Raw genomic sequence first — 26,819 nt, forward strand, 5'->3', positions numbered from 1 at the left:
GAATCGTTAATTACACATGAAATAAGGGAATACTTTTTCTTAAAAGTTAAAAAGATACCCTTTTATTACTATCCCTAATTCCAGGAGCCACCTTCCAAGGTAACTATTTTTTTTTTTTTTTTTTTTTTGAGACAAAGCCTCAAGCTATCCCCCTGGGTAGAGTGCCATGGCACCACAGCTCACAGCAACCTCCAACTCCTGGGCTCAAGCAAGTCTCCTGCCTCCACCTCCCAAGTAGCTGGGACCACAGGCATCCGCCACAATGCCTGGCTATTTTTTGGTTGCAGCGTCATTGTTGTTTGGCGGCCCTGGCTGGATTCAAACCCACCACCTTAGGTGTATGTGGCTGGTGCCTTAGCCACTTGAGCCACAGGCGCTGAGCCTAAGGTAACTATTTTTATCTTTTTGATTCACTACCTTCCAATTTTTTTCTTATTTCCATACATATACGCATAAAAAATAGAGTAGTTGGGGGAAAATGTGACATTTCCTACTGTATACAGCACTCTGAAACTTATGTCTTTCCCTTAACAATTTGTCTTGGCTTGGTGCCTGTAGCTCAAGTGGCTAAGGTGCCAGCCACACACACCAGAGCTGGAGGGTTCATAGCCAGCCTGGGCCTGCCAAACAACAATGACAACTACAACTAAAAAATAGCCGAGCATTGTGCTGGTCTCCTGTAGTCCCAGCTACTTGGGTAGCTGAGGCAAGAGAATCACTTAAGCCCAGAAGTTGAAGGTTGCTGTGATCTGTGATGCCACAGCTCTCTACCCAGGGCGACAGCTTGAGGCTCTGTCTCAAAACAAACCAACAAAAAAACAACCAACAAACCCAATTTGTCTTAAAGATTTTTCTTAATTGATATATAGATCTAATATATTCTATCTAACTGCTGCATCACAGTCTACTATGTGGATGTGTCAGAGTTTATTTCCTTACTTGTCCATGAAGAGACCATTAGGTGGTTCCCAATTGGAGCAGGATTAAAAAAACCCACCACCTTTATTGAGCAATCATTCTCATACCATACACTTCACCCCTTGGAAGTGTACAGTTGTACACTCTCACCACTATCTAATTATGGAACACTTTCATCATCTCTGAAAGAAGTCGTAATAGTCACTCGCATTACCCCCTCTCCCCTGTCTACTAATCTGCTTTCTCTCTGTGAATTTGCCTTTTCTGGACATTTCACATCAATGGAATCAGACAGCATGTGACCTTCTGTTTTTGGCTTCTTTCCCTTAGCATGTCATTTTCAAGATTCGTCTGTGTTGTGTCATGTATTGGTATTTTATCCTATTTTTTTTGGCCAAGTAATATTTTACCATGTGTATATACCACCTTTTTTAAAAATCCATTTTTGTGGCTGATAGACATTTGGGTATTTTCACTTTTTTGGCCAGTATGCATAACGCTGCTATGAACATCTGTGTGTAAGTGTTTGTTTGACCATATGTTTTCCATTCTTTGGGTTCTAAACTAGGAGTGGGACAGCTGGGTCACGAGGCCCATGTTTAACTTTTTGAGAAATTGTGAAATTGCTTTTCAAAATCATTGGGCCTTTTTACATCACCATGAATGAATTTTTTTTTTAAATAAGAAAGGGAAAAATGGATATGTTTATTCTTGAGGCATCATCAACCACATTTGGAGCAGGCTAAAAAACACAGTAGAACTTTCTGCAATGACAAAAATGTTCTAAATCTGTGGCGTCCAAAATGGTAGCCACTAGCCACACATGGCTATTGAACAGCCAAAATGCGCCTCCTATGACGGGGGAAACTAAAGTTGTAATTTTAGTTTTAAGTAATTTAAATGTGATTACCGTTACTTAGTGGCTCCTATATTGGATAACATTATCACTTATCCTCCACTGTCTATACAAAAAAGTCAAGGACTCAAAAAAGTCAAGATAGTGATGAAGCGACTGGCCTTGCAGTATGTACCTTGCAGCTCTGAACTGGTCTTGTCACAGACATCACAGAGCAGGATTCAGAGACTGCAACGTCTTACATCAGAAGTGCACCACAATGAAATTCTCTCCACTTTTGTAGGGCTATGTTTGGAAAGTTGGCATTTCATGTATCTCCTTTCAGCTCATCAGTTTAAAGAACTGTCTTTATTGTTTTGTTTTGTGCAACAAAAGCAATATATACTTGGCACAGAGAAGGATGAAAAGAAAAGCTACCACTGATAATGGCTGCTAATATCTCACGTGTGTGTGCATATGTGTGTGTGTATCCATATGTATGTCAGTGTGTGTGTGTGTATCGTTAAAGAAAAAAATTATTCATTGATTCTTGTTAAAGCATAGTAAGGAAGACTTTATTAGGACCACTGAGATAGGTCTAGGGACAACTACAATGGGATTTGACAGGGAAGAGGGGAGACTGGGCTCAACTCTGAATACAGCCTGGGAAAGTGGAAATTTATAGCCGAGGAAGCATGGTGGTGTCAATGGATGGAAACTTACTAAGATCAAACAATAGAAGTAAGGGGGATTCTGGCTAAGCCAAATGGGATTCTTGCTGAGGGCAGACCAGGTGACCAGACATCATCTGTGGGAGGGGGGATGAGGAACCTAATCTGATGTCAGGAGTCATCAGAAATTGAGGTGATCAGATTTCAAGAGTGCGGGGTCCTTGCTCAACTGGCTTTCCAGGGTTATTGCTCAAACTGGATTTTACTAGGAGAAGGTTCTGGGAGCTCAAGTTTGGTCATGCAAAGAATCTTTTGTCAGTCTGTATTTTAGCATTGGTACAAGAGCAGAGGCGAGATGGAACCAATAGTGTTCTTCCCTCACAGTTCCTCCTTATGTTTCTTGTGATTAAATTTTATTTATTGACTGAGAGTTCTCTCTGTGTGCCAGGCCTGTCCTTGGTGAGACCCCGTCTCCTAGGGACGGCAGACATCAGAAATCTCATTTCAGGCCAACGTGACAAGCTCTGGTGGGCATGGAGGGAGGAGATAGTAGCCACTGCTTGGGGAGTTGTGGAAGACAGCAAAGGAGACACTTGAGCTGGACATTTGAATTATAAAAATTTGTGATGTTGAAAGAGGGGCAAGGGTGTCACAGGGAGAAGGAATATCATATGCAAAGGCTTGGGGCACGAATGAGCCAGGTGTGTCCTGGGAAGGGAAACTGCTCCTGCGTGGCTGGAGAAGCAATAGCATGGGCCTGCCTCATTGTCTCTTAATTCTCCTGTTAACTCAGCGAGATAAGTAAAACATTATTCATGTTTTCTAGGCAGAAAAACAGGAGCTGACAGAGATGAAGTGACTTGCACAAGATTGCACAGCTAGTGAGGGATGGGGCTGGGCTTCTGGTCTCTTTGAGCACAAAGCCTAGTACTGAGCAATGAGGTAGGTTAGACTCTGCGTGTGAGGAGATGGTTCTGCCACTTGCCGGAGTTCATAAGTCACCCTGTGGAGGATGTTCTCCTTAGTAAAGGATCACAAGAATGGAAAAGCAAGTATCTGATGCACTTAACACTAATATGAAACCAATATGTAAACAACTACATGCCTACACCAGAGAAAAACACAGTTAAATTCAAGTAGGGGGAGATGGAAGAGGGAGAGGAGAGAAGGGAGGCCTGGCGTGCTCTCCTGTCATGGGCGCGATGTAAGGGTATATGGCGCACCCCCTGGGTGAAGGGCTCAGTCAAAGTTTTCCCAGGACTTTATCTGACAAACGCAAACGATGTATTTTAATCATTTGTGCCCTCATATGAATCTGATTTTTTCTTTTTTTTAAGGAAGTCACCCTGTGGGGAATTCAGCAGCACACTGGCTTGACTGGATCTGTGTTCTAGAAAGATTGTAGCAGCATTGCAGCAATGCAAAGATAGTTTCTAAGCAGATCAGCAATTTACCTTGGCCTCAACAATCAAACATCTCTCTCTCTCTCACACACATACACAAGCACACACACGAGTGCGCACACACATCCACCAGGCTTCAAAGAAAGGCGCCTGTGAGAATCCTCACTTTTCATTTCCCTCTCCTTTCCCAAATGAAAACTCTTTGTAGCAGCCCCATGTTGTATGTTTATTGTAGATCATGGTGGAGGAAGATGAGGGGGCCTGGGGGACACTGCCTCTGGCTGAGGGAACTTAGACTAATCACATCTCACATGGCCTCGGTTTCCACATCTGTAAAATAAAATTCTTGGCATTTACACCTTCATATACCCTTTCCATCTTTAAAATTGTCTGGTTCCTAAGCACAGTGGAACCTATTAAGGCATTCACTCTGGCCACATACCGTGATTTCTGGAGAGCTAAGATAGTCATGGACTGGCTGCCTCCAGATTTGGAGCCTCGACGCCTTTCCTGCACCAGGCTTTCTAGGCATCACTGAGAACTTAACAGAGTCTTCTTTTGTTTTCAGGCTAGGCTCGTGGCAGCAAATAATCTAATTAGGACCTCAAAACCAGCTTGCCCAGTGAAAGCTAATTTAATTAAGGTCTTATTAGTTGTTATAACTACTTTTTAATGAATCTTTATTACACTCAGCTACGCAAATCCCAAGCAATTGTATTATATGTTGGCAAATGACCCATTAGTCTTTGATTTCACTCCTTTTTTGCGTTCTCACCTATCCCAAGATACAGATGCCTGCAGTTCATTTTTCTTCTTCAAAGCCACGTACAACCTTGAAGGCATGTTTTCCTTTTCCATTACCTATTCTCTGGGATTCCCGACCCCCAGACTCCAGAAATAGGATATTGGAGTGATATGAGGGAGAAAGTTGTGTGCAATCTCTCCCCAGTGACCCTCCACATTCACTGACATTTCCATCATTAATAACTCCAGGGCTGCAAATATTGAAGTGATGTTAAGGGCTCCTGGTAGAAATGCAAACATTATTTTGGAGGTAAACACAGAAAGCCATTATTATAAATTAACACCTCAGTGAAGATCAGCTCATCACATTAGCTAATTGGTCAATGAATGAGACCCCAAGAGAATCAACCGTGGATGGAGTAGTTTGGATAGTTGTTGGTGTATAGAGGAGGATGGAAGAGAACCAAGAGTTAATTAGTTTCTACTCTGCACCAGGCACTGGGCTAGATGTGTTCACATTCATTATATTATTCTCTTAACAACCTTGATATGAGTGTGCTATTATCACTGCTTTATAGGTGAGAAATGGGCACATGGGAGTCACACAGCTGGTAGGGGGGGAAGCCTAGGAGGGCCTTGTAGTATGGGAAACTGTGGGCTCTAGAGGGCTGCATCACCTGAGGTCAAGTGCACCCCAGGATGGATGACTGAGAGTCATTCAAGGCAAACGTAATAAGCCTCACAATGTGGCCCGGGTGGTGCTGATCTGTATGTGTTCTCTGTGCCTCTTTTAGTCATCACTGGGCAGTGTGATGTCATAGTATGATGGGATCGTGACGAGCACAGGAGTTAGCATCAGGCTGATCCCGATTCACATACTGGTTTCCAGCTCTTTTCTGCAGGTATGGCTCTGGGGAAGTTGTTCAGATTCTCTAAGCTGTGATTTTCTTATCTGGAAAAGGGTATAAAAGCATCTTCCTCATATTCTAGTTGAGAAAGTTATAGAATATGTGTCAAGCACTTGAAGCAAGGACAGTGCCAGTGAGCAGTGGCCCCTACACTTCTGAACTGGTACTGGAGAGCTGTGTGGCTATGATGGGGAAACGCCACCCAGGGAAAGTGGGATCTGATCTTAACAGGTTGGTGGTTGCTAATGTTCAGTGTATAGCAGTATTACCTGGAGCACTTGGGACCAGATGACCTGGGCTGTACCTCCAGTTTCTAATTTAGTTGTTCTGAGATGGGGCCTGAGAATTGTCATCTATGAGACATTTAACTATTAAATTCTTGAACTCATCCTAGAAAAAGTGCTACAGACCTCACTGCTGAGTGTCATTACTACAATCAGCTTCGAAGTCCTCCCCTTGGGAAGCTGTGCACCGATGCCAGTGCCCAGTCCGCCCTTAAGCAGTTTTGAAACTTTTGGAATGGCCATCAGAGCTATAGTAAACATGTGCAACAATAATAATAAACCCCACTCAGCAAGACACTGTCACGTGTTGGCATGAACACAGCCGTGAGACACTGATATACCAAGGTTATGAAACCTCACTGAGTTGTTTGCACAGTGTTGCCAACATAAGTGCATGGTGGCAAGTTGGAGAACTTAATTGGCAGACTTCAAACAATGGCAGCTCTGATTGTCAATCCAGAGACAGAGTTCCAAAATTGCTTTTAAGTATGGACTAGGCACTGGTGTTGGTGCATAGCTTCCCAAGGGGAGAACTTCAAAGGGAACTGTACTGATATATAGCAATGAGGTCTGGAGCACTTTTTTAAGAATGAGTTTGAGAACTTAATAGTCAGACAAGTTTCTAGGCCACGGGGATGCTGCAGGGCTGGGAACCTCACTAGGAGACCCTCTGGGTGAGGCCTCTCACAGTACACACTCCGTGATAAGCACAGGTGGTGGCTTGGATCTCTGGGTTGGCTGTGGGCAGAGTATTCTGAGCCCACCTGAGGCTGGGGTGAGTCAGAGAAGCAGAGCTCTGGGTTCTCTCCTCCTCCCCATTTCCTACCCTGCTTCTGTGGTTTCTTGAGCCCTTGAGAGCCAGTCCTTGCAAACAGGGGCCAAAAATGTTCTCTTAATTATGATGCCTTATGTATTTATTGCTACCCCAGTCCCTGGGTCTGTTTGGGTTGAAGGCATATTTGTGGTTTAAATGAACCAATTTTGTGGCCCAGAGTACCCATATAATTTGTTTTCACTGAGAGAAGGAGGAGTTAGGCTCTGAGGAACAATTTTCAATTAATCTACCAGCCTGAAATTTTACATTTTCTGGAAGTTTACTTTTTTTTTTTTTTTTTCTGGAGACAGAGCCTCCAGCTGTTGCCCTGGGTGGAGTGTATCACAGCTCACAGCAACCTCCAACTCCTGGGCTTAAGCGATTCTCCTGCCTCCACTTCCCAAGTACCTAGGATTACAGGTGCCTACCACAACGCCAGGCTATTGGAAGTTTACCATTTTGATTTAACAAATTCTTAGACATGTAGAAGAGACACTACTTTCTATCATTCTTTTCATCAAGAAGGGACAACTCCCTAAATGCCAGTGAGATGATGAATATAAAAATATCTGACACAACACCTCACAATTAAAAATTACAGTAACTTATACTATGTTTGTTGAACAAATATCAAGTGACACCATGCGTTATGCCAGGTTTTCTCCACTTTAGCAATATTGACATCTTGGGCTGGGTAGGACATTTTGCAGTATCTGTGTGTGCTCCCCCACTAGAGGCCAGTAGCGTACCCCCCAGTATGACAATCAAAAAATGTCTCGGGACATTGCCAAATGTCCCCTGGCACAAAATTGCCCTTGATTGAGAACGACCACTTTATGTGAATAATCTTACTTCATCCTTGCGACAACCCAATTAAATAGGTCTTAGTTTTATTTTGGAAAGAGGTAGGAACAGAGAGGTCTAGCAAAGACCACACAGCTAGTGGTGAAGCAGGAGTGGAATTTGAACCCAGTCTGGATAATCCAGAGCCCCAATCTGGACCACTACTCTCCAGCTTCCTAGAGCACACATTTAAGAATGTTCAGAGAAAGGATTCCTCCCAATCATAGGCATCGGGGTAATTTTCTGTAGGAAGGAGAGAAGTGAATAGGATGGGGGGTGGGGGACTTTTAGATGTATTTGTAACATTTTATTTTGCAGAAGAAGATGTGTAGCAAGTCCGGTCTCATGTTATATTTGGGTGGAGGATTCACTGGTGTCAAATTGTTTTTTGTACTTTTTGCAAGGACTGAAGTATCACAAAATTAAATATCAAAATAATTTTAAAAAGAGAGAAACACAACCAGAAATGTTAGGTAAAGTCTTCTGATATTTTTAGAACATGTGATCATCACACCTAGAACTCTGAATACATCACTCATTAATAGAATGTGTCAAAAACATAATATTAACAGACACTTAAAATATCTCCTCAGAAGTGGATGGCCTATGAGAAGCTTCAAGCTGAAGTCTTTGAAACATTTATTAGTGTTTGGCACCTGCTGAGTCTTTTTCATTCATTTCTCATTATGATTCTATGAGGTAGATGATTTTGGTCCCATTTTACAGATGAATTAACTGAGGCTTAGAGAGGTCAAGGTACAGCCAGGATTTCAGACCAGGATTGTCTGATTCCAATGTCCCTGCTCTTTCTAGTACTCCAAGCTGCTACTCAGACATTAGTCATGAAGAGCTGGAAAGGATGTCCCAGAAAAGGGAAGGTGCCAGACTTCTTCATCAAGATCAGGGGGCAGGATGACAGTGACAGGGCCAGGTGGCAGGAAGGGCTTTCCTGGTCAATTCTGAGAATCACTGGTTGAAGCCAGGCCCCTGGCTTAGTAGCATTCCCTTGATCTCTCCACCTTGTGGCAGTGGGTCAAAGTTCACCCTGTCTCTGCCCTGTTCTACTTGCTGGTTCCAACACCTCTAGATTTAGTACAGTCTGAAAATAACCTGATCTCTCCTTCTAGACTGGCAGTTCAAGGTCAGGATTAAATTATAACCTGACTAACCAGGGCTCATTGACTCCCTCTCAAAAAGCCTCCTTCCCTGACAAAATCTGCTCAACGGGCCAGCTCTTTGCTTCTTGAGTGGTGCTCAATTAAATTTTCAATTGGTAAGGGTGGCATCTTGCATGGCCAATTTGAATTTTGCAACTAAAATGTGGTGCGTTGGCCATGCTCTTGTCTAAACATAGACTGTCCACTGTGTTCCTTGGATCCACATAGGCCTCCACAGTAGGGTGGGACTCACTTGAATGCCCGAAGGAATCCTTCCTTATAAACTCATCCCCCGGGGCCTCAAACGTGATTGTTTTCCTGGGGGTGGCAACTGGCATTTTCTTTTATTTTGTTATAGTTTTAAATTGGGACATCAGTCCCAGAGCTTTGAACCACTGATGTGGACCATGGTGGGCCCAGCAGCCGTGCAAAAAGATCAAATCCATTTACACGCCACGAGTGACTGCTTTTTGTTCTTGGATTCTGGGTAAAATATACACATTCTGAGACTGCTGTATTCTCTAGCTTCCCTGGTGGATGGGTGCTGCATTCCAAGAGATCAGCTAGCTAGCCATGAACTCTGGGAAGCTGACACCAAATTAGTTGGAAGGATTTGAAGCTTTCAAGCCGTGTTATCACTTCTGAGGGGAGCTGTCTCTTCTGGTAGTTGCCTGAAACTTTTCAGGCCTCAGGCAATGAGAGCTATCAGTATAAAAAGAGGTTTTCTTTAGCTCTACTAAACCATATGTAGTAGGAGTGCCAATTGCTACCCCCTTCCCAGAAGGGAATTTCGTAATACTTGTCTAAGGCCTTTCCCTTGAGTCCACCTTTTGATCTAACTGTTCAAAGTGAACTTTATCCTAAGGAAATCCAAAGGGCAGGTGAACAAAAGATATTAAGGGAAAAACATGTGCATTCGAATTTTTTTTTTTGAGACAGAGTCTCATTATGTTGCCCTCGGTAGAGTGCTGTGGCATCATAGCTCACAGCAACCTCCAACTCATGGGATTAAGTGATTCTCTTGCCTCAGTCTCCCAAGTAGCTGAGACATTAGGTACCCACTACAATGCCTGGCTATTTCTTTTGTTGTTGTTGTTGTAGTTGTCATTGTTGTTTAGCAGGCCTGGGCTGGGCTCGAACCCACCAACCTCAGTGTATATGGCTGGCACCCTACCTACTGAGTTATGGGCACCGCCATTAGAATATTTATCTCAGTTACAAATTGAAAACAAATTATACACCAAAAAAGGGATGGCTTATTTTAAAACATATAAAATGATGCTCAGTCTGTCTCTTTTATAAAAATTTCACCGGTCAAATTGGCAAAGGTTAAAAAGTTTGATAACTCTAGGTGGGCACCCTCAAATGTTGGTTATGAAAACATGAGTTGGTATGATTTCTATGGAGGACAACTTGACAATATTTATAAAAATGAAAAATTCACTCAGAATAGTCTACTTCCAAGATTTATCTGACAGGTATGCTTACTCATGCGAAAAAGATGAAGTATGTATAAGCATCTTATTTTGCAGTAACAAAAAACTTAAAATAACCTACATGAGGAGTGTCCAATCTGTGGCCCATGGGACTCATACTGATTTTCTGAGTACTTTTTTTCCTTCTCTGTGGTGTTGTGATATTATGAAAAGTATGCAGGGACTTTTTTGTTGCTAATCAGCTAGCTTTCTTTCTTTCTTTTTTGAGACAGAGTCTCACTCAGTCACCCTGAGTAAAGTCCCATGGCATCGTAGCTCTGAGCAACCTCAAACTGTTGGGCTCCAGCCATCTTCTTGCCTCAGCTTCCCAAGTAGCTAGGACTACAGGTGTCTGCCATAACACCCAGCTATTTTTTTAGAGATGGGGTCTCCCTCTTGCTCATGCTGGTCTCAAACTCAAGCAATCCACCCTCCTTGGCCTCCTAGAGTTTTGAGATCACAGGTGTGAGCCACCTCACCTGGCCGCTAATCAGCTTTCATTAATGTCTGTGTTATTTACTGTGTGGCCCAAGACAACTTTGATTCTTCCAATGTGCAGAAAAGAACAAAGATTGGACACTGCAAATGAAATGTTCTTCCTTGGGGATCTATTTGAAGGAAAAAAAAAGGAACATCATAAAGCTATTAAAAAGAATGAAGCCACTCTATTTTTACTGAGGTGGAAAGATCTTCAAGATAGATTGCTCAGTGAAAAAAGCAAAGCATAGAATAGTGTTTATAATGTTGTTTTCATTAAAAAAGGACATTTGAGTACATTTATATATGTATAGAACATCTCTGAAAGGATCTACAAGGAACTCATAACGGTAGTTGCCTCCAGGGTGGGGAACTGGATGGCTGAGTGGCCGGAGACATGAGAGGGACATACTTTTCACTCTACCCTTGTAACTTGTGAAAGTGATGCCTTGTGTGTATCTTACCCATTTACATCAGTGGGTTACTCACATGGCTGGGTTGGTTAAGCACATTATGGTATTTTCTGCTACGGAATTCAAGGCAGCATTCAGAGGATAAGAAAAAATGAAAAGACATTTCTTAATATGACAAAAAGTCTATGCTTGATAATTAATGAGAAAAGCACTGGGTGATCCCATTTGTGTTAACACACACACACACACACACACACACACAGAAGCAATTCTGGAAAATTCCGTAAGAAAATATTCAGTATTATATAAAGGGTACTGTGGTTTGAATGTTTGTATCTCCCTAAAACTCACATGTTGAAACTCAATCCCCAGTGCAATGGTGTTGGGTGGAAGGGCATCTGAGGTGTGAGTAGGTTATGAGGGTGGAGCCCTCCTGCATGGGATCAATGATGTTATCAAAGAGGCCTGAGAAAGCCTTTGTTTGCCCTTTACCATATAAGGATACATAGAATGCACTGTCTATGAGTAACAGGTCTTCACTAAACACTGAACTTTCCAGCCTCCAGAACCATAAACAGTAAATTTTGGTTGTTTATAAATTACCCAGTCTCAGCCACATTGCTATGGCAGCACAAAGGACTGAAACAGTGGTATGATTACAGGGGACTTTTCCTCTCTTTTCTATACCTTACTGTTATGTATAAATTATATTTGGCTGCTGAGAGAGAGAAAATTCTTCTCCTTTTGAAAAAAGATACAAAAAGAAAAACCAACAGGCAAACTGACTGCACGGTTTCAAACCAGGGGAGTGGGCAGGGCTGTCTGTCACCAGCAGAGGAAGAGGCCCAAGTAGTTTCTAAATGTTCGAGGGCTAATAATCACAGAGCAGGCTGTGATGACTGAAAACTGTTTTATTCTCTTCGGGCTGTTAATAGTTTTTCTTCTTAAATGATAAAAACGTGTAATAGTCCCTGCTCTAATTCTGCTGAAACCGATTTGTATTCTATCATCTTTTCTTAACTTGATGTTTTCAATCACAGGTAGAGTATTTGCTCGTGAAATAATACAGAGGGTTCAAAAAAGCTAATAGCTTCCTCCTATCCCTCTAAGTAAGCAAGTTTATAGTGTTTTAAAATGGGATTGATTAGATAGTAATCTATGACTTGATTTTCTCACGTAGATACCACGAACATCCCTACTAACTAATAGATTAGTAGATACAGCTCTAACCTATTTGTTTTCACTCTACTTTACATTTTGCCATTTAAAAAATTTCCTATTGCCCTTGTAGTGAGTAAATGAAGGAATGAATCAATTTCTGTGCGAGCTAAATGGTGTGATCGGAATTGATGGGTGTCTCCAGAATGCAGAAAGAAGAGTGGACTGAAATAAGATTTCAGTTTAACAAAATTGAACATAATCAGGTTAAATCTAAAATACCAAATATTCCTTGTCCCAGCAATTTCATTTCTAGGAATTTGTCCTGAATATGTGGGCACAGACATATCAACTATTCATTCCAACACTGTAGTAAAAGCCCCCAGATAACCTACATGTTGATCAGCTGGGAAATGGGTAAGTAAAACAGAACATTCTATAGTACAGATTACTAGGCAGCCATGAACAAAAGAGCAGTAACTCTACACCTTCTGACATAGAACTAGGTCTAAGATACGCTGTTCACTAGAAAATGTAATATTCACTGAAGTGTTTTTAAAGTGGCAGCATTAGTAAAAACAAATAAGGTGAAAACACACATTCCATATGTGTTTGCAGTGAAGTGTATGTGCACTCATATATGAATATGTTTACTTACAAAGAAACAGAATTATTTCTTCTTTTTGGCTGGGGCTGGGTTTGAACCCGCCACCTCCAGCATATGGAGGAGGCACCCTACCCTTTTGAGCCACAGGCACAGCCCTAAACAGAATTATTTCTGAAAGCCCATACAAGCAATCTGGTGATGGCCTTTACTCCTGGACAAAAGGACTAAGAGAGCTGGGTGGGTGTCACCTGAGGTCTGATAAGGGCACAATTTGTTTTGTTCTCTCTCTCTTTTTCTATCTTTCAGATTTGAATAAAAGTCCATACATTATTTTTAAATAATAAGCCAGTTGATTAAAAAAAATTGCTACATGTGATCATGCAAAATAGTTAGAAAGCATGATGGTATACTCCAAATTTTCTGTGGTCCTAAGACTAAAAAGAGTCTCGCTTTACAAACAATTGTGCAAAAAATAAAAGTATAGGATACCTCACATGCTGAAGTACATGATAATGTCCCGTGGTAGGCTTCGTATTCTGGGGGTGGGTTGAGGGGGGTGTTCCCAGAACTTGGATGAGAAAAAAAACATTGTTTTTATCTAAAAAACAACAACAAAACTAACCTTTGGCTGAAAGTCTGCATTTCCTTGAATAGGAATGTAGGCAACTAGCCACAGTAGAACCAGAAGGATTTGTCACCAATAGGAATCAGATTTGTAATATCACGTTACATTTGTTGCAGATATCTTGAAATATTTCCACTTGTCACTCCTTCAAAATTATAGCAGTTATTTATTTGACTTGCTGCTAGATCTTGTTTATTTAATATGTTAAAGGACATTTTTCTGCTGTATAATAAATTTGTTTTTCCAACATTATAACTGTATTTCAATATAATTGGCTTTCTTTGGAATCTTTTATCTTTTATTTCATGCGTCTATTGTGAGAAGGGGCTTCATCAGATCGCCAAAGGGCTCCAGGAAACAATAAAGCCCAAGAACCCTTGTGTTAAGGTAAATTCTGAAGGGTTGGGGACAGGCAGTCACACATGGGCACTGAGGGGATGTCCCTGGAAGCACAAAGAAGGGACCCTGCCACACTGTCTTGATGCCAGGGGGCGATTAATGGCCTGAATATATGAATTGGAGATGTAATATTTTTGTTGTTGTTCCATTTGGTGGATCCTCCTCCTCCCCAACCAGCTGCCTCCCTGGAACTCCGCCCAGCCCTGTGCTGGTGGTGTGAGCCTGGGGCCGGTGCCTGCGAATGACAGTGAGCCCGGCTTGCCCTTGGTCCCATTTTAACCTCCTTCTGGGGCACAGCCAGGGTGCTAAGCTCAGCCTCTAAGCGATACGTGTTGGTCTGGCAGGAAACTCTATCTTGAAGAAGAATTTTAAAAAGCGTGCAAAGCCAAGTCCTAAATTCATCCCAGCAGGAGAGAGTGTGAGAGCTTAGGGGGAGCAAGACCCTGTGGGCAGATACCCCTGGAAAAAGCTAAATGGGACTCTGTGAGGAATGGTCCACTTGTATGTGCTAGAACATTCTGTTTCTGAACATTTTGAACCAAACTGTTCATTGGTGCAACTTTTATAATGCAGTTTGTGTGCTACACCAGCCAGGAGCACCTCAGTGTTCAAAGGGGGCTCAGATGAGGTGCTGGTGGGTGTGGCTGAGCGTGTGCTGTTGACAGACAGAGCAAAGCCTGCCAGTGAGGATAGATTCTACTGTACCCTGGGCTGACTCATGTTGTCATGCCAGGAGCGGTGATAACGGATGAGGTGAAAATGTCCCTCCCCCACAGCAATTCTGGCCTTACAAGTCCTTAAAACACAGCTCACTTTCCTTTCAGCCCACTCCTCTCTCTGTCTCCTCTGTATTCTGGCGACACTCATCACTCAGATCGTACCATTTAGCGCGTGCTGAAATGGATCCATTTTTTCATTCATTCACTTATTCATTAAGCATTTAGGTCCGGCCAGCCATGGATTCAAATCCCAGCTCAGCCACTCACTTGTGTCATCAGGGCAAGTGAAATAAATGAACACTTTATTTAAAAATTTCAAACCAATATATACAGTAACTCCTACTTTCCACGAAATGCAACATGCTAAGGTGCGTCTTTCCTTCCCAGATGGATGGCTACTTTGCTCTTTTATGAATCTTTCTTGGGACTATTGAGGCTGTTGCTGTCAGTTTCTCTCCCCTCCTGGTTTCAGGCTCTGTCGTGAAGCTGGGGTACTATGGATGTCCCACTATAAATCCCCTTATTTTAGGTTTTAAAATAGACATTGTTTTATTGTCCCAATTGAGATGCTTTTGAGAATCAGGGGGGTTATATAACAATATTCATGATTTGCTCACAGGCATAAATAATGAGTATCTTGGGCAAATGGGGATGTATGGTCACCCCGCTGGAGAACGGCACTACATCACCCAACAAGGAGACACATTAGCAAAATTGGGGCACTTCTAGGTTTGGGGGGAAATAATTTGATTAAAGAAGTTAAAGTCATCTTCATGGAAAAAATGAGAATATTATTGGCTTTCTTTTATCCTAGGGCTCTCTGTGTATGTGTAGGCATGTTTTAATTAATTAATAGCATTTCATTATTCTCTTCTCAACACCTTCGGCCTCTAAAGGTCTTATTATGATCCTGCTGTAAAGTCACCAGAAGTGTTTCCTCCTTTTCTGCATCTGCAGGGACCAACTCTGACCACATCCCTCCCAGAGGTGAAAGGGAGATGTTCAGTGCTAATAAGATGAAGGGACCTGGGGACCACTGGCAATGCAAAGGTCTCCTCCAGAGGCAGGTGGAATGGCAGCCTTTCATTACAGAATGAAAATGTCATCCAGTTTCCAAGCTCCTGTCCTGTGTCCATGCTGGTCTCCAACTATCCAATCTTTCTTCATCGGCTTCATGACTCGGCCCAGACTGCATTTTGGTTTTAGAGGACCAGTCCATCATGGTCTCTTTGTAATGGGTTGGTGGTAGTTTTACGGAATGAGGCAAACCACTTAACCCCTCTAAGTCCATTTCCTTATTTATCAAAGGAAATGGGCAACAGACCTATGTGATGGGCTGTGGAGGTCCAAATGGCAGAAAATGTCTGGCACATGCTGCCAGAATCATAGCTATCATTGCTGTTTGTACTGAAAGTCTACACGTCTCGAAGCAGAGGACAAGAACCCCGCCCTCCTCCAGGTATTAGCAGCCTGTGGCACTGCTAAAAGTGTGCATGGCAGTCCTTAGCCCTACAGACAAGTGTGACCAACACTGCAAACCAGATACAAAGGGAGTGATTGCTGTCAGGAAAGGGGCGGGGACCAGGAAGACTTCCCGAGAAAGGTGATAGTAGAGCCAGGCGTTTGCAGACGGTCAGGATTTGGACATTCAGAGGGCAGAGGAGCATACTGGTGGAAGAGGGAACAGCACGAGCTCATGGACAGGGGAAGGAAAACGCAAGGTGTATTTGGCAAATGGCAAAAAAAAATGCAGCTGGAATTAGAATGCACTCCTAGTTTTTCTGTTGAAGTCACAGATGTGGCTCGTTCGTTCATCCACTCAGCTCATGTGAGCACCCGGGTTAGGCAGAGATTTGGTCACTGCTTACAAGTTCATGGTTGGTACATAGTAGTGGAGAAAGACAAGTCATGAAGTTGCTGGAAAGAGCCTAACCTCGGGTCTTTGGGTGTGGACAAAAGGTGTTCACTTAGCCTCGGGGTCCTCTCTTTAAGGGACCCTCCAAAACCTGAGGAGGGGCCCTAGCAATGTTTTCCTCTGGCCCAAGTTTTCAGAAGTAAAACTTCTATTAACTGCAATTGGTTATTTTCCTTTTAAAAATATTGTTCCAGCTTGGCGCCTGTAGTTCAGCAGCTAGGGCACCAGCTGGTTCAAATCCAGCCAGGGCCGGCCAAACAACAGTGACAACTACAACCAAAAATAGCTGGATATTGTGGTAGGCCCCTGTAGTCCCAGCTGAGGCAAGAGAATCAGTTAAGCTCAAGAGTTTGAGGTTGCTGTGAGCTGGGACGCCATGGCATGCTACTGAGGGTGACATAGTGAGATTCTGTCTCAAAAAAATAAAAAAATAAAAATATTGTTCCTATCTCTTCTACATAGGGGAACTAGCTAAGAGTTAAGACACTTATTGTTTGGGTTCTGTTGAACATACATATATAGTTTGCTATCTTTTCTTTCTGTGTAGCTAGGTCAGCACTAGCCAGAAGAGCTGCTGAATGGGAAAACAGCTTCTAGAAATATCCTCTCGCCCACAATGCTGGCTCACCTGTCCTGTGACATTAAGAGGTAGGACGAGAGGCTGATCTGAGATGGAGAAGTGTCCTGTGGTGCTGCCGCCACATGTGGGTGGGTGGGGGAGGTGAATCTAGGTCTGAAGTGCATTTGACCGGAAACTAAACTGTGAAAAAAAATACTCCAGATTGTATGTTTTTCCTCAAATCTGATAAAAATCTTAAAACTGCATGGGACATTATCAATCATAACTTACGCAGCTAAAAAAGAGTCTTCTGAAGTATCTGTAGTAAAAAGAGAAATTTTGCCTGATGTTGCTAGAGGAAAAGACCCAATTATTTTTATGTTCTTTATGTTCTCAGCAGGATATCGTGCCTCTCGGTTGCTGAATGATGGGCAGCCACACGCTCTTCCTTTCCTCCTTCTCAGAATAAACTCTGGTTTCTCCAGTTCTTTCCTGCACTATCTAAAAATTGAGGCTCACAGCCCCCCAGCTTGGAGACCTCCAGTGATGAACCCATATGATAGCCTAGATTCCAATAGAGGTTTGTCATTGATGGGCTGGGTGGCCTGAGGCAAATCACTCAATCTGAGCTTCTGTTTCCTCATCTGGAAGATGGGGACAATGGCAGTGCCCGTTTGCTAAGCCTGTGGGGAGGAGCAAATGAGGGAGAACGTAGAGAGAACACCGCAGCGTGGAGCAGCACAGTGAGCCGGGCACACGGAAGACCTAATAAATGGTGGCTATTAGTATTATGATTATGAAACGTGGTCAGTGAGCCCAGTGACTGCAGAAGCATCCCGGGAGAAAGCAATTTCCCAGTGCAGCCCAGCGGACATCAGTCATTTTTACCAGCCACTCACAGACCCAGGTAAAGGCATTTTTTGCATTGCAGAGCGTATTAGGCCCATCTGTGATGGCACTGCAGCTACGAGGCACCTGCTGGCATTTCTGTGGCCTGTTTTGCCCTAGCAGGATTGGGGGCCTCCAGGACTGGTCCTCATCCTGTCACACCTGACAGGGACGAGCCTTCACACATCATCTTTTCCCCTTGTCCCTCTGACTCAGTCCACAAAAGCTGAGGCTGACACATTTCTCCATCCCCCTCTCTTTCTCTCTCTCCCCCCGCCATCTCTCTTGTTTTGTCCTCACACGTATTTATTGTGTCTAGGAACCATGGTGTATTCCATGATTCCAAGACTTCAGGAGAGGCACAGTAAAATTTCAAAAAAAGTTTTGAAGGGGACTGTCACAGAGTTATGACGTTTTATTTTGTCAAGTAGAACATTAAAACACAACACACACACACTCTCTATCACCATCTTTCCATCAAAGAAATGTTATTTCAGTGTCCCAAAATAAAAAGGACACAGCCTTTAGAATGAAAGAACAGTCATTTATATGGAAAACATTTGGTTTTTTAAAAGAACACAGGCCTTTTCTATTTTTTTTTCTCATTTTGCCATGAGCCAGTAAAAACTTTGGGCACCGGACCTCAGATAAATGTTGGAGAAGCAATGTAGTAAAGCCAGGAATAATATAACAAATGTTTATTGAGTGCCAAATGTGTACTCTGATAGACTCTACCACTTACTGTGTGACCTTGGGCAAGTTACCGAACCTCTCTGAACTCTAATTCCCTCACCTGTAATGACAGTGATGCTGATGCTTGCTCTGCAGGGTATTCAGGTCTTCCTTGGCATGAGGAAGATTGGTGCTATGCTGACTGCCTAAGAATCACCTGGGAAACTTGCTAAAAATTGAGATTTTCAGTACGACAAGGAGAGAATCTCATACAACAGTTCTGTGGCAGGGCCCATGAACCTATGCTTTTATTTATTTATTTATTTTTTTGAGACAGAGCCTCAAGCTGTCCCCCTGGGTAGAGTGCCGTGGCATTACAGCTCACAGCAACCTCCAACTCCTGGGCTCAAGCGAGTCTCCTGCGTCAGCCTCCCAAGTAGCTGGGACCACAGGTGCCCGCCACAACACCGGGCTATTTTTTGGTTGCAGCTGTCATTGTTGTTTGGCGGTCCAGGCTGGGGATTCGAACCCGCCACCTTAGGTGTATGTGGCTGGCGCCTTAGCCGGTTGAGCTATAGGCGCCGAGTCGAACCTATGCTTTTAAAAACAGCTCCTGCGAGATCAGTGGTTCTCAACCTTCCTAATGCTGCAATGTACTTTCATTATTAAAAAGGGGTCGCAACCCACAGGTTGAGAACTGCTGTACTAGATGTTTCTGATGAGCAGCTGTGTTTGTCTGGGAGGAATCCTCTTGGTTGTTTCGCTACCTCCTGCCCATGCCCTCTCTCTCTCTTCTACCACCATCCTCCAGTGGACCACCACCTACCTATGCAGATCTATCAGGAAACCCCAGGGTTATCTTGAACATATTTCTTTCTCTCCCTAACCCCCCAGCCCCTATGTCATTCCCAGCCATCCTCCAAGTCCCTGAAGCTGTCTTCCCTCCACCTCCACTGCTCCCAGTCTGGCCAAAGTCACCATCATCTCTCATGGCCATTGTGAAGTCTTTTTCCCTGTCCTGTCTCTAGTCTGTGCTTCACCCTGTGACCTGAGTCATTTTTAAAACGACTGTGTAGTGTCTTTCATCTGATTCAAACCTTGCTGTAATGGCCAAAGCTCATAAGATAAAAATCTAAAGTCTTTGATGTGTCCAAAAGTCCCTGCATGGCCTGGCCTTGGTCCACGCCTCCAGTCACGACTTTACCTGCCTCCTTTCTATTCTCTGGGATCTGTTCATTCCTTGGGACTCTCAGGCATATCCTTCCTTGTGCCCACAACCTCTTCTTCTCCGTTCTTCCTTGACTGAATTAGCTTCTCCACACTGTTTGGGGTTCCGCCTAAATGTCACTTCCTCAGGGACCTGTGACATACTCATCCCTGTTATAGAATCCTAACAGCATCTCACCCCTTTTCTTCAAGTCACTTATTACGATTTGAATGTATGTTATATGTGTGTGTGTGTGTGAATGTGTGTGCATGTTTTTAAAAATATCTATCTTCCCAATGAGAACAAAATTCTGTGGAACGTAATTATTTTGCTCACCATTATATCTCTAGTATAATGCCTGGACATAGTATCCACGTAATAAACACATATTTATTCAGTGAATGAATGAATGAATGAATGATGAAAGATGTGGACTCACATCCCTAGGGAAGGACCAGGTCCTTCTCATTTTTCTCTTCTTACTGGGGTGACTGGCGAAGTGCCCAGTCCTGAGAGCCCCATGTCAGACACAGTATTGGAATGTGGAGATCATTTTGCCCTGAACTAGAACATGAGTGGCCTGCCCTGACATTTCACGTGTTGGTCTTTTTAGGCAGTGGAAGAAAGACAGGTCTTGCAACAGAATCATCATAACTAGCTTTTGACAGGATGGCTCTGGGTTTCCTGAGGCCATTGCTGTGAGAACAGGTGGCCACCAGAAAGCAAAAAGGCTACACATCTCTCTGTTGCAGCGGAGCCGGAGCCGGTAAGGGCCTGTTTTGACAGAATGGATTCAATTCTTGACCCTATCACTTACCTGCTGTGTGAACCTAAGCAAGAAATTTAACCTCTCCGAGTTTCTATTCATCTGTAAAGGGAGTAGTTACTTCCCCCTATCAGGGTTGCTGTGAGGACTAAGGAGATAATGTCTGAAGGAGGCTAGCAGAATGGTGCATAGTGTGTCCAATAACCGTGTGATTTGCTAGGCTGTGAGCCTCCTCCAGGCAGGCCCACGTCTGTATTAGATCAACAACCCAGTGTCTGGTGCAATGTTTAGCACACAGTAGGTGCTCTAGGAAGTATTTATTAGGGATTTAATACATGGTCAAATGTGTTTTACTTCAATAGGATTTCTCTCTTCCAGAAAGGATTCCCTGTGTGTAAAAATATCCCCCTCACCAAGTACTCAAATGAATTGCTTTCCTTTTGGGCGATTCTAATCCCCTGTTTTGAAATCTCAGAGCTGGAGGATTAACTTGTATATTTGTCAGGTGGCTCTGTCTTGAATTGTTTCTGAGACCCTCACTGTTCCTTGGGTCCCTTGCCTCTTGAGCTTGTGGAAGTGGAAATTCATCAGCCCAAATTTGAATAAGAAGGCCAGAAAATCAAATCAATGGAGAGAGGAATTCCTAGTTGGTTCCGGTACTACAGAGAGCATAACTGCTTCTTTGAAATTGACCTTCATTTATTTAGAGGGGAAAGCAGTTAGTTCAATAATGGCTTCCTGGTGCCTTTCAGCATTTTAAAGACAGAAGAAAGATTTGGAGCAAGGCAAGGTTCCAGTGTTTTCTAAACAATTCCCCAAGCCCAGCTACTAGTTGGCTGCCCAGCTCTTTCTGCAACCCACCCCTGCCTCAGCTCCTCGCACACTGCAGTGTATATCCTTAACAGCTCACTTGCTTTTTGAAGTGCCATGCCTTTTCCAGGTGCGTGGAAGTTGGTCTTCATTATAATGCTGGGCAGCTGAAGATTCTCTTGGACATCCTGTCCACGGCCCATGCTCTAGAAATACTAGTATATTCTATTCCAATTATTTCCTGTCCCTCCCTGGCCTGATTCCAGGGGCCAAATAGAAAGGGCCTTGTTTGGTGGAGTCCCTCCATACTCCTAAGTAAGTGAGCCCTGGTCCCTGGTTCCAGTTGGTCTGGGCCCACAGGGAAAGGGTGGGGAGGATGTGGGGAGGGTGTTACAGGTGGGGAGAGCATAGCAGGAGATGAGAGGCCTCTCTCTGCAGGCAGCCCGACTCTGCTCCCAAAATAAAAATAAAGGTTTAAGGAAAACAAATGGGGGCCCCTGTTCAAGATCCTGTAGGGGGCATGTCTATTTTCCCTCTTCCCCCAGAGGAATCCCAACCCTTCTCTCCCACAGAGAAAACAAACACAACTGATGGAAATCTCATGCCATCCAGGCACCTGCAAGTCTATCACCTACTGGAAGTTGTGTGTACCTGCACTTCTCTGCTTGCCAAGCACTGTCTTCCCCCAGATCTGCCTCCTCCCCTTATGGGTGAAAAGTCTTTATGGAAAATTTAGAATTTGGAATCTTCTTTGGCTTCCAAAGGAGTTGTTGTTTCTGCATGATGCTACTTTTATTTGGGTGTTATTATATTTCAACTCAGAGGAAGTAGAAACCCACATCTCCATTTTTCTGGAATACTCTTTCTGAATTATGAAGAAAACAATAATTAGGCCCCTTTTCTATTCCAAACCCAAGGTCTGGAGTCTGCATTCCTCGCCTGTTGGATTTCCAGGGAGGAAGGACAACACGTTGGAACATCTCTGGGAGATCATGGCATGAATAGTCAGAATGCTATCATTGCAAGGAGAGGAGAAACTGGCTCTGACAGCATCAAGGTGGCAAGAACCTCTTATTTCTATTCTCTAGAAGCCCAGGACTTGAGGTTTTAGGGGGGTGAAGTCTCAGAAGGGCACAGACAGAGAGATGTGGGAGTGATGTGAAGGAGAAAAAATTGAGAGTGGCTTGATGAATTGAAGGGCAAGTTCCAGAGAGAGGCCACATCATCCCAGACCACCGTGTGGCTGGGAAAGTTTGGAGCTGTGGAGTCATTAGAACTTTGGCATCCAAGATGCTGAAGCCTGAAGGCAGAGACCCACTGGTCAGTGATTCTCAAAGCCTGATCTGTGAAATTTAAGATCACCTAGTAGGCTGATTAAACAGGCAGATTCCTGGAAACCCTCTGATTTGCTGGGAGTTGGGCCCAGACTGCTACATTTTTATCAAGTTTCATAGGTGATTCTGATACTTATTAAAGTTTAAGATCCTTTGACGTAGTTAGTCCAACCTTCTTGTTCTCCACTTGTGAGGTCTGGAGCCCAGAAAGGCAAAGCAACGAGCCTAGAGTCACAGAGCCCATTAATGGCACAGCTCAAATGGGAAACCTATTGCTTCTGACCACCACAGCAGTGCTCTTTCCAATTCAACCTGCTAGAAGCCTCCTTACCTGTTTGGAGCTGTTCCCTTGCCTCCTAAAGCCAAACCCTGCACCTCTGATCCATTCCTGCATCCTGCGAGGGCCCTCTCCTTTCTGAGTATGCTGTAGTCACAGCCTCTGCAGGCTGGCAGGCAGAGGCCGAAGGAAGAAAAGAAAGACTCAGTTCTCTTCGGAGCCTTTAGTAGAAGAGGTAGGATTGACAAATGAGTAAAGAAGGAGGAAACACACATCTATACCCGGGGGAAACTGAGGTTTGGTTTGTAGTACTAAAACAGCTAACTATGATTGAGCATTTGCTATGCACCTAATACTATACTAAGTCTTTCCACGCCTAAGTACAAACTCCATGGAGCACGTATTAATTAGCCCCATTTTGTAAATGAAGAAACTGAGGCTCACATAGGAGTGGTCGTATGCCCAAGATCGTGTGGCTAATAAGAGGCCAAATCACTTCCATGTACAACCACGATCTTTATAATGGCCCAATGCAGTGTGAGCCGTCATCTGCTGCTAATCCAGTAAGCCTGCCAAAGGACCCTGAGACCTTGGGAAAGAAAAGCAGGCTTCTCTGCGGTGGGATGTGACTACTCCTGGGGGTTTGAACTTCAAACCCTTTCCACTTACCACTCAACCATTGAAAATATTTTTGAAAGCCATCAGCCCGCAAGCCTGCCTTAGAAAAGAGGACGTGGAGAGTAGGTTAAATAGCTTTTTAAAAAATCTCTCTCTATATTTCTTTTTAAATGAAAACTCTTGATATTGGTTTGCCTTCTTTCCACTGCCCTTTTTCTCTTGAAAACAATTTTTTCCCCCAGAGTTTTTAGTGACATGAGGGATTTGGTTATGTTCAGTTTTTTATACCCCAGCGTGACTGCAGGCATATGTGGTCTGTGGCATGTAGCAGCTGTCACCTCTCCTGATATCATGGCACAAAACTGCCATGATCACCTCTTTCCATTCATTTTTGGGGTTCCCCAGGGATATGAGACAAAATTAAAGCACATCAGTGCCTCAGAGGAGGGACATGGGCTTCCCAAGCTACGTGGATACACCTCCTTTGAGGTTAACCTCCTAACCAGACCTTGGCTTCTTCCTTAGGAAAAATCAGGCAGCTTTTTGAATCATTCAGTTAGTAGGACCACCAGACAAAACAAAGGTGGACATAGTTTTATAAGAGGAGAGGAGTGCATTCTTGAATGACTGAATCCCATCTTCCCAGGATTTGGTGTTTGTCAGCTGAAGGTGAGGAACAGGTTTAATTCTGGGCATTCCATGAATCACTAGACTTAGGAACATTTTGGGATGAAAACTGAGAACCTATGACTTATAGTCATCTTCTTTTTCAAATTGCAAGCTTTAGATAACTTAAAGGCTGGTTGGAGGTTGGTAGCTCTAACATGCTCTTATTAAGTGATCATAACGGTGGTTCATTGATGTGACAGCCATCAGTGAAGGGAGGAGGGGGAAGAAGGCAGCTTCTGCAAAGCTCTTGAGAAGCGTGGCCTCTGCAAGAGCCCTGGAAATGCTGAATGAACACTGGCTGTGTGCGAGATGCCTCCCTGCTTCCCAAACACCGCGTCTGCAGTAACTACAAACTATTTTGTATGCTGCATTAGTGACGCTGCCTTAGCCGACACATCATTACTACGGAAATAATGCTGGTGTGATGTTCAAGCCCAGTGTCCTTTTTAATTATTAAACCGAGGCTATCGAGTGAGTCATTTCACATACCAGATTTTCCTCTTGTGGTTCTATTTCTAGTGGCTAGTACCTTAGCGTGTTTCACTAACACCTGAGTTGGTTCTCAGCCAGCTCCCCAGTCTGCAAAGCCTTTGCAGAACAAACAATATTATTCAATCTCCAAACACACATAGGCTGCATAAGAAACACAGTGATCCACAAAAAACTTTAGAGCAAGCTCATCAGTAAACCCGAGATCTGAAAATGCCCAGCTCCCCTCTGCCAGTCCCCAACTTACCAAGTGGTAGAGCAATGAAGAAGGGTAGCCAACACAAGATGAACATGCCAACCACAATGCCCAAGGTCTTGGCTGCTTTCTTTTCCCTGGAGAACTTAAAAAGTTTCACAGCTATGGAACTCCTGGGGTTGTGGCCCTTGGCTTTGGTACTGCTGAGGGTGTCCTCGTGAAAGTTCTTGGAGTGGATCCTCAGGGTCAGCTCCTTGGAATTGGACATCTCTTTCATGACTCCTGCCTCCAGGTTCTTGGTGGTTCTCTTGGCAACGATGTAGACACGGCAGTACATGACCAGAATGACCGCCAGAGGGATATAGAAGGAGCCCAGGGACGAGAAGAGGGCGTAGAAGGGTTCTTCAGTGACCCCGCATTCCTTGTCATCATTGGGCGCTGGTTCTTTCCACCCCAGGAGAGGCCCGATGGAGATGACCGTGGACAATACCCAGACACTGAGGAGCGCCAAGATGGCCTTCCTTCGAGTGACCAGCGTGGGGTACCTCAGAGAGTAGCGCACCCCAATGTAACGATCAATGGAGATGGCGCACAGGCTCAGAATGGATGCTGTGCAGCACAGGACGTCCACGGCCGCCCAGATGTCGCAGAAGATCCGTCCTAGCACCCAGTAGCCAAGCACCTCCAGGGCAGCGGAGAAGGGCAGGACCGTGAAGCTCAGTAGCAGGTCGGCGATGGCCAGGTTGACGATGAAGTAGTTGGTGGGCGTCCGCAGGTGCCGGTTGCAGGCCACGGACAAGATGACTAGGATGTTGCCCACGATGGCGAAGAGGATGAAGGCGCCCAGCACCAGGCCCACAGAGATGGCCCTGGTGACGTCCAGCTGGGGCAGTGTGGAGTTGCTCGAGGTCTGGTTGGGGCCAGTGAAGTTGGCATTTTCCAACTCTCCCCAGTGGGCAGGTGCTGATGTGTTGTGGCCGGTGTCCAGATCGGGATTCATTTTAGAGTCCGCCCTCCATAGCCAGGGGGAATGATTGGGCGCGAAGGGCTGCGGCGAGGGCTCCTCAGCTGCCCCGAAACTTTGCTTCCCCCGTGGTCTTCTTCTCAGAGACGTCCTCCTGGCGAGAAGTCATCTCCCCGGGCAGCCCAGCCCGGCGGCACGTCTCCTGCCTGCACCGAGCGGCTCGCTCGCCTGTCAGCGGGAGGAGGAGGAGAGAGGGGACCAGGCGGCAGCTCCAAGTTTAATGGTCCACGTCAGGCGCGCCGGGCCGGGCTCGCGGCGAGCGGAGCGGAGGAGGGGCGCGGGGCAGGGGCGCGCGGCGGTGCGGGCTCGCGGCGGGTCTGCGCACCGCGGCGCCTCCTTCGCCCGGCCAGCGCCGAGGAGGGTCTGCTTTCAATGAGCCACCTCTGGGCTGACTGCACGGCGGTGACATCAGGCGGGGGAGCCCGGCGCCCTGACTCCGCGCGGCACTAGGGGGCAATGCGGGTCCAGCCAAGGCGCCCGCAGCCCGGACGCGGTCACCGTAGTCAGCCAGGAGGCCGGCCGCGCCCCCGCCGCTCCCAGGGCGAGTCCTCTGCGGAGCTGGGCTTGGGGTAGGGACGGGGCGGGGAGATCCCTGGTCGCCCACCCCGAGGTGGCCCGCTGGGATTATTTCCCTCCTGTCCGCTCCTCTATTTCCGAGGTGGTGTGGGGGTGTCTACCTCTAATAGGAGGAGCCTGGAGTCAGGCCCAGTATTTAACGGGATTTGTAACCTGTCTGGCTCCTGAGAGAGGAAAAATTCTAGGGTTAGGAAGGTGAGAGGGGCTTGAGTCAGGTTTGAGACCGGCCCGCGTCTTTTATCTCCCCCGTGCAACCTCTCTGGTTTCAACAAAACCTGGCTTCCCTTCATTCGTTCATTCATCCACTCACGCGCTCACTCGTTCATGAAAGGAATCCTGTTACTGGGTACTCAGCTCTGTTCTAGGTGC

At 44.8% G+C, this 26,819-nt stretch overlaps 1 protein-coding gene across 1 annotated transcript in view; it reads right to left on the bottom strand.

Moving 5' to 3' along the window:
* ADRA1B (adrenoceptor alpha 1B) overlaps positions 1 to 26,022 on the bottom strand; it is a 55,258-nt gene extending 29,236 nt beyond the window's left edge. The window contains exon 1 of the mRNA XM_003781991.2: positions 24,902 to 26,022. Coding sequence (XP_003782039.1) covers positions 24,902 to 25,850 — 949 coding nt within the window. The 5' untranslated portion in view covers positions 25,851 to 26,022. The remainder of the gene's footprint in view (positions 1 to 24,901) is intronic.
* Between the last annotated feature and the right edge of the window lie 797 nt (positions 26,023 to 26,819).

The sequence above is a fragment of the Otolemur garnettii genome, unplaced genomic scaffold (genome assembly GCF_000181295.1).
Source record: "Otolemur garnettii isolate 467f Iridium unplaced genomic scaffold, OtoGar3 scaffold00003, whole genome shotgun sequence".
In the NCBI taxonomy this organism is placed as follows: Eukaryota; Metazoa; Chordata; class Mammalia; order Primates; family Galagidae; genus Otolemur; species Otolemur garnettii.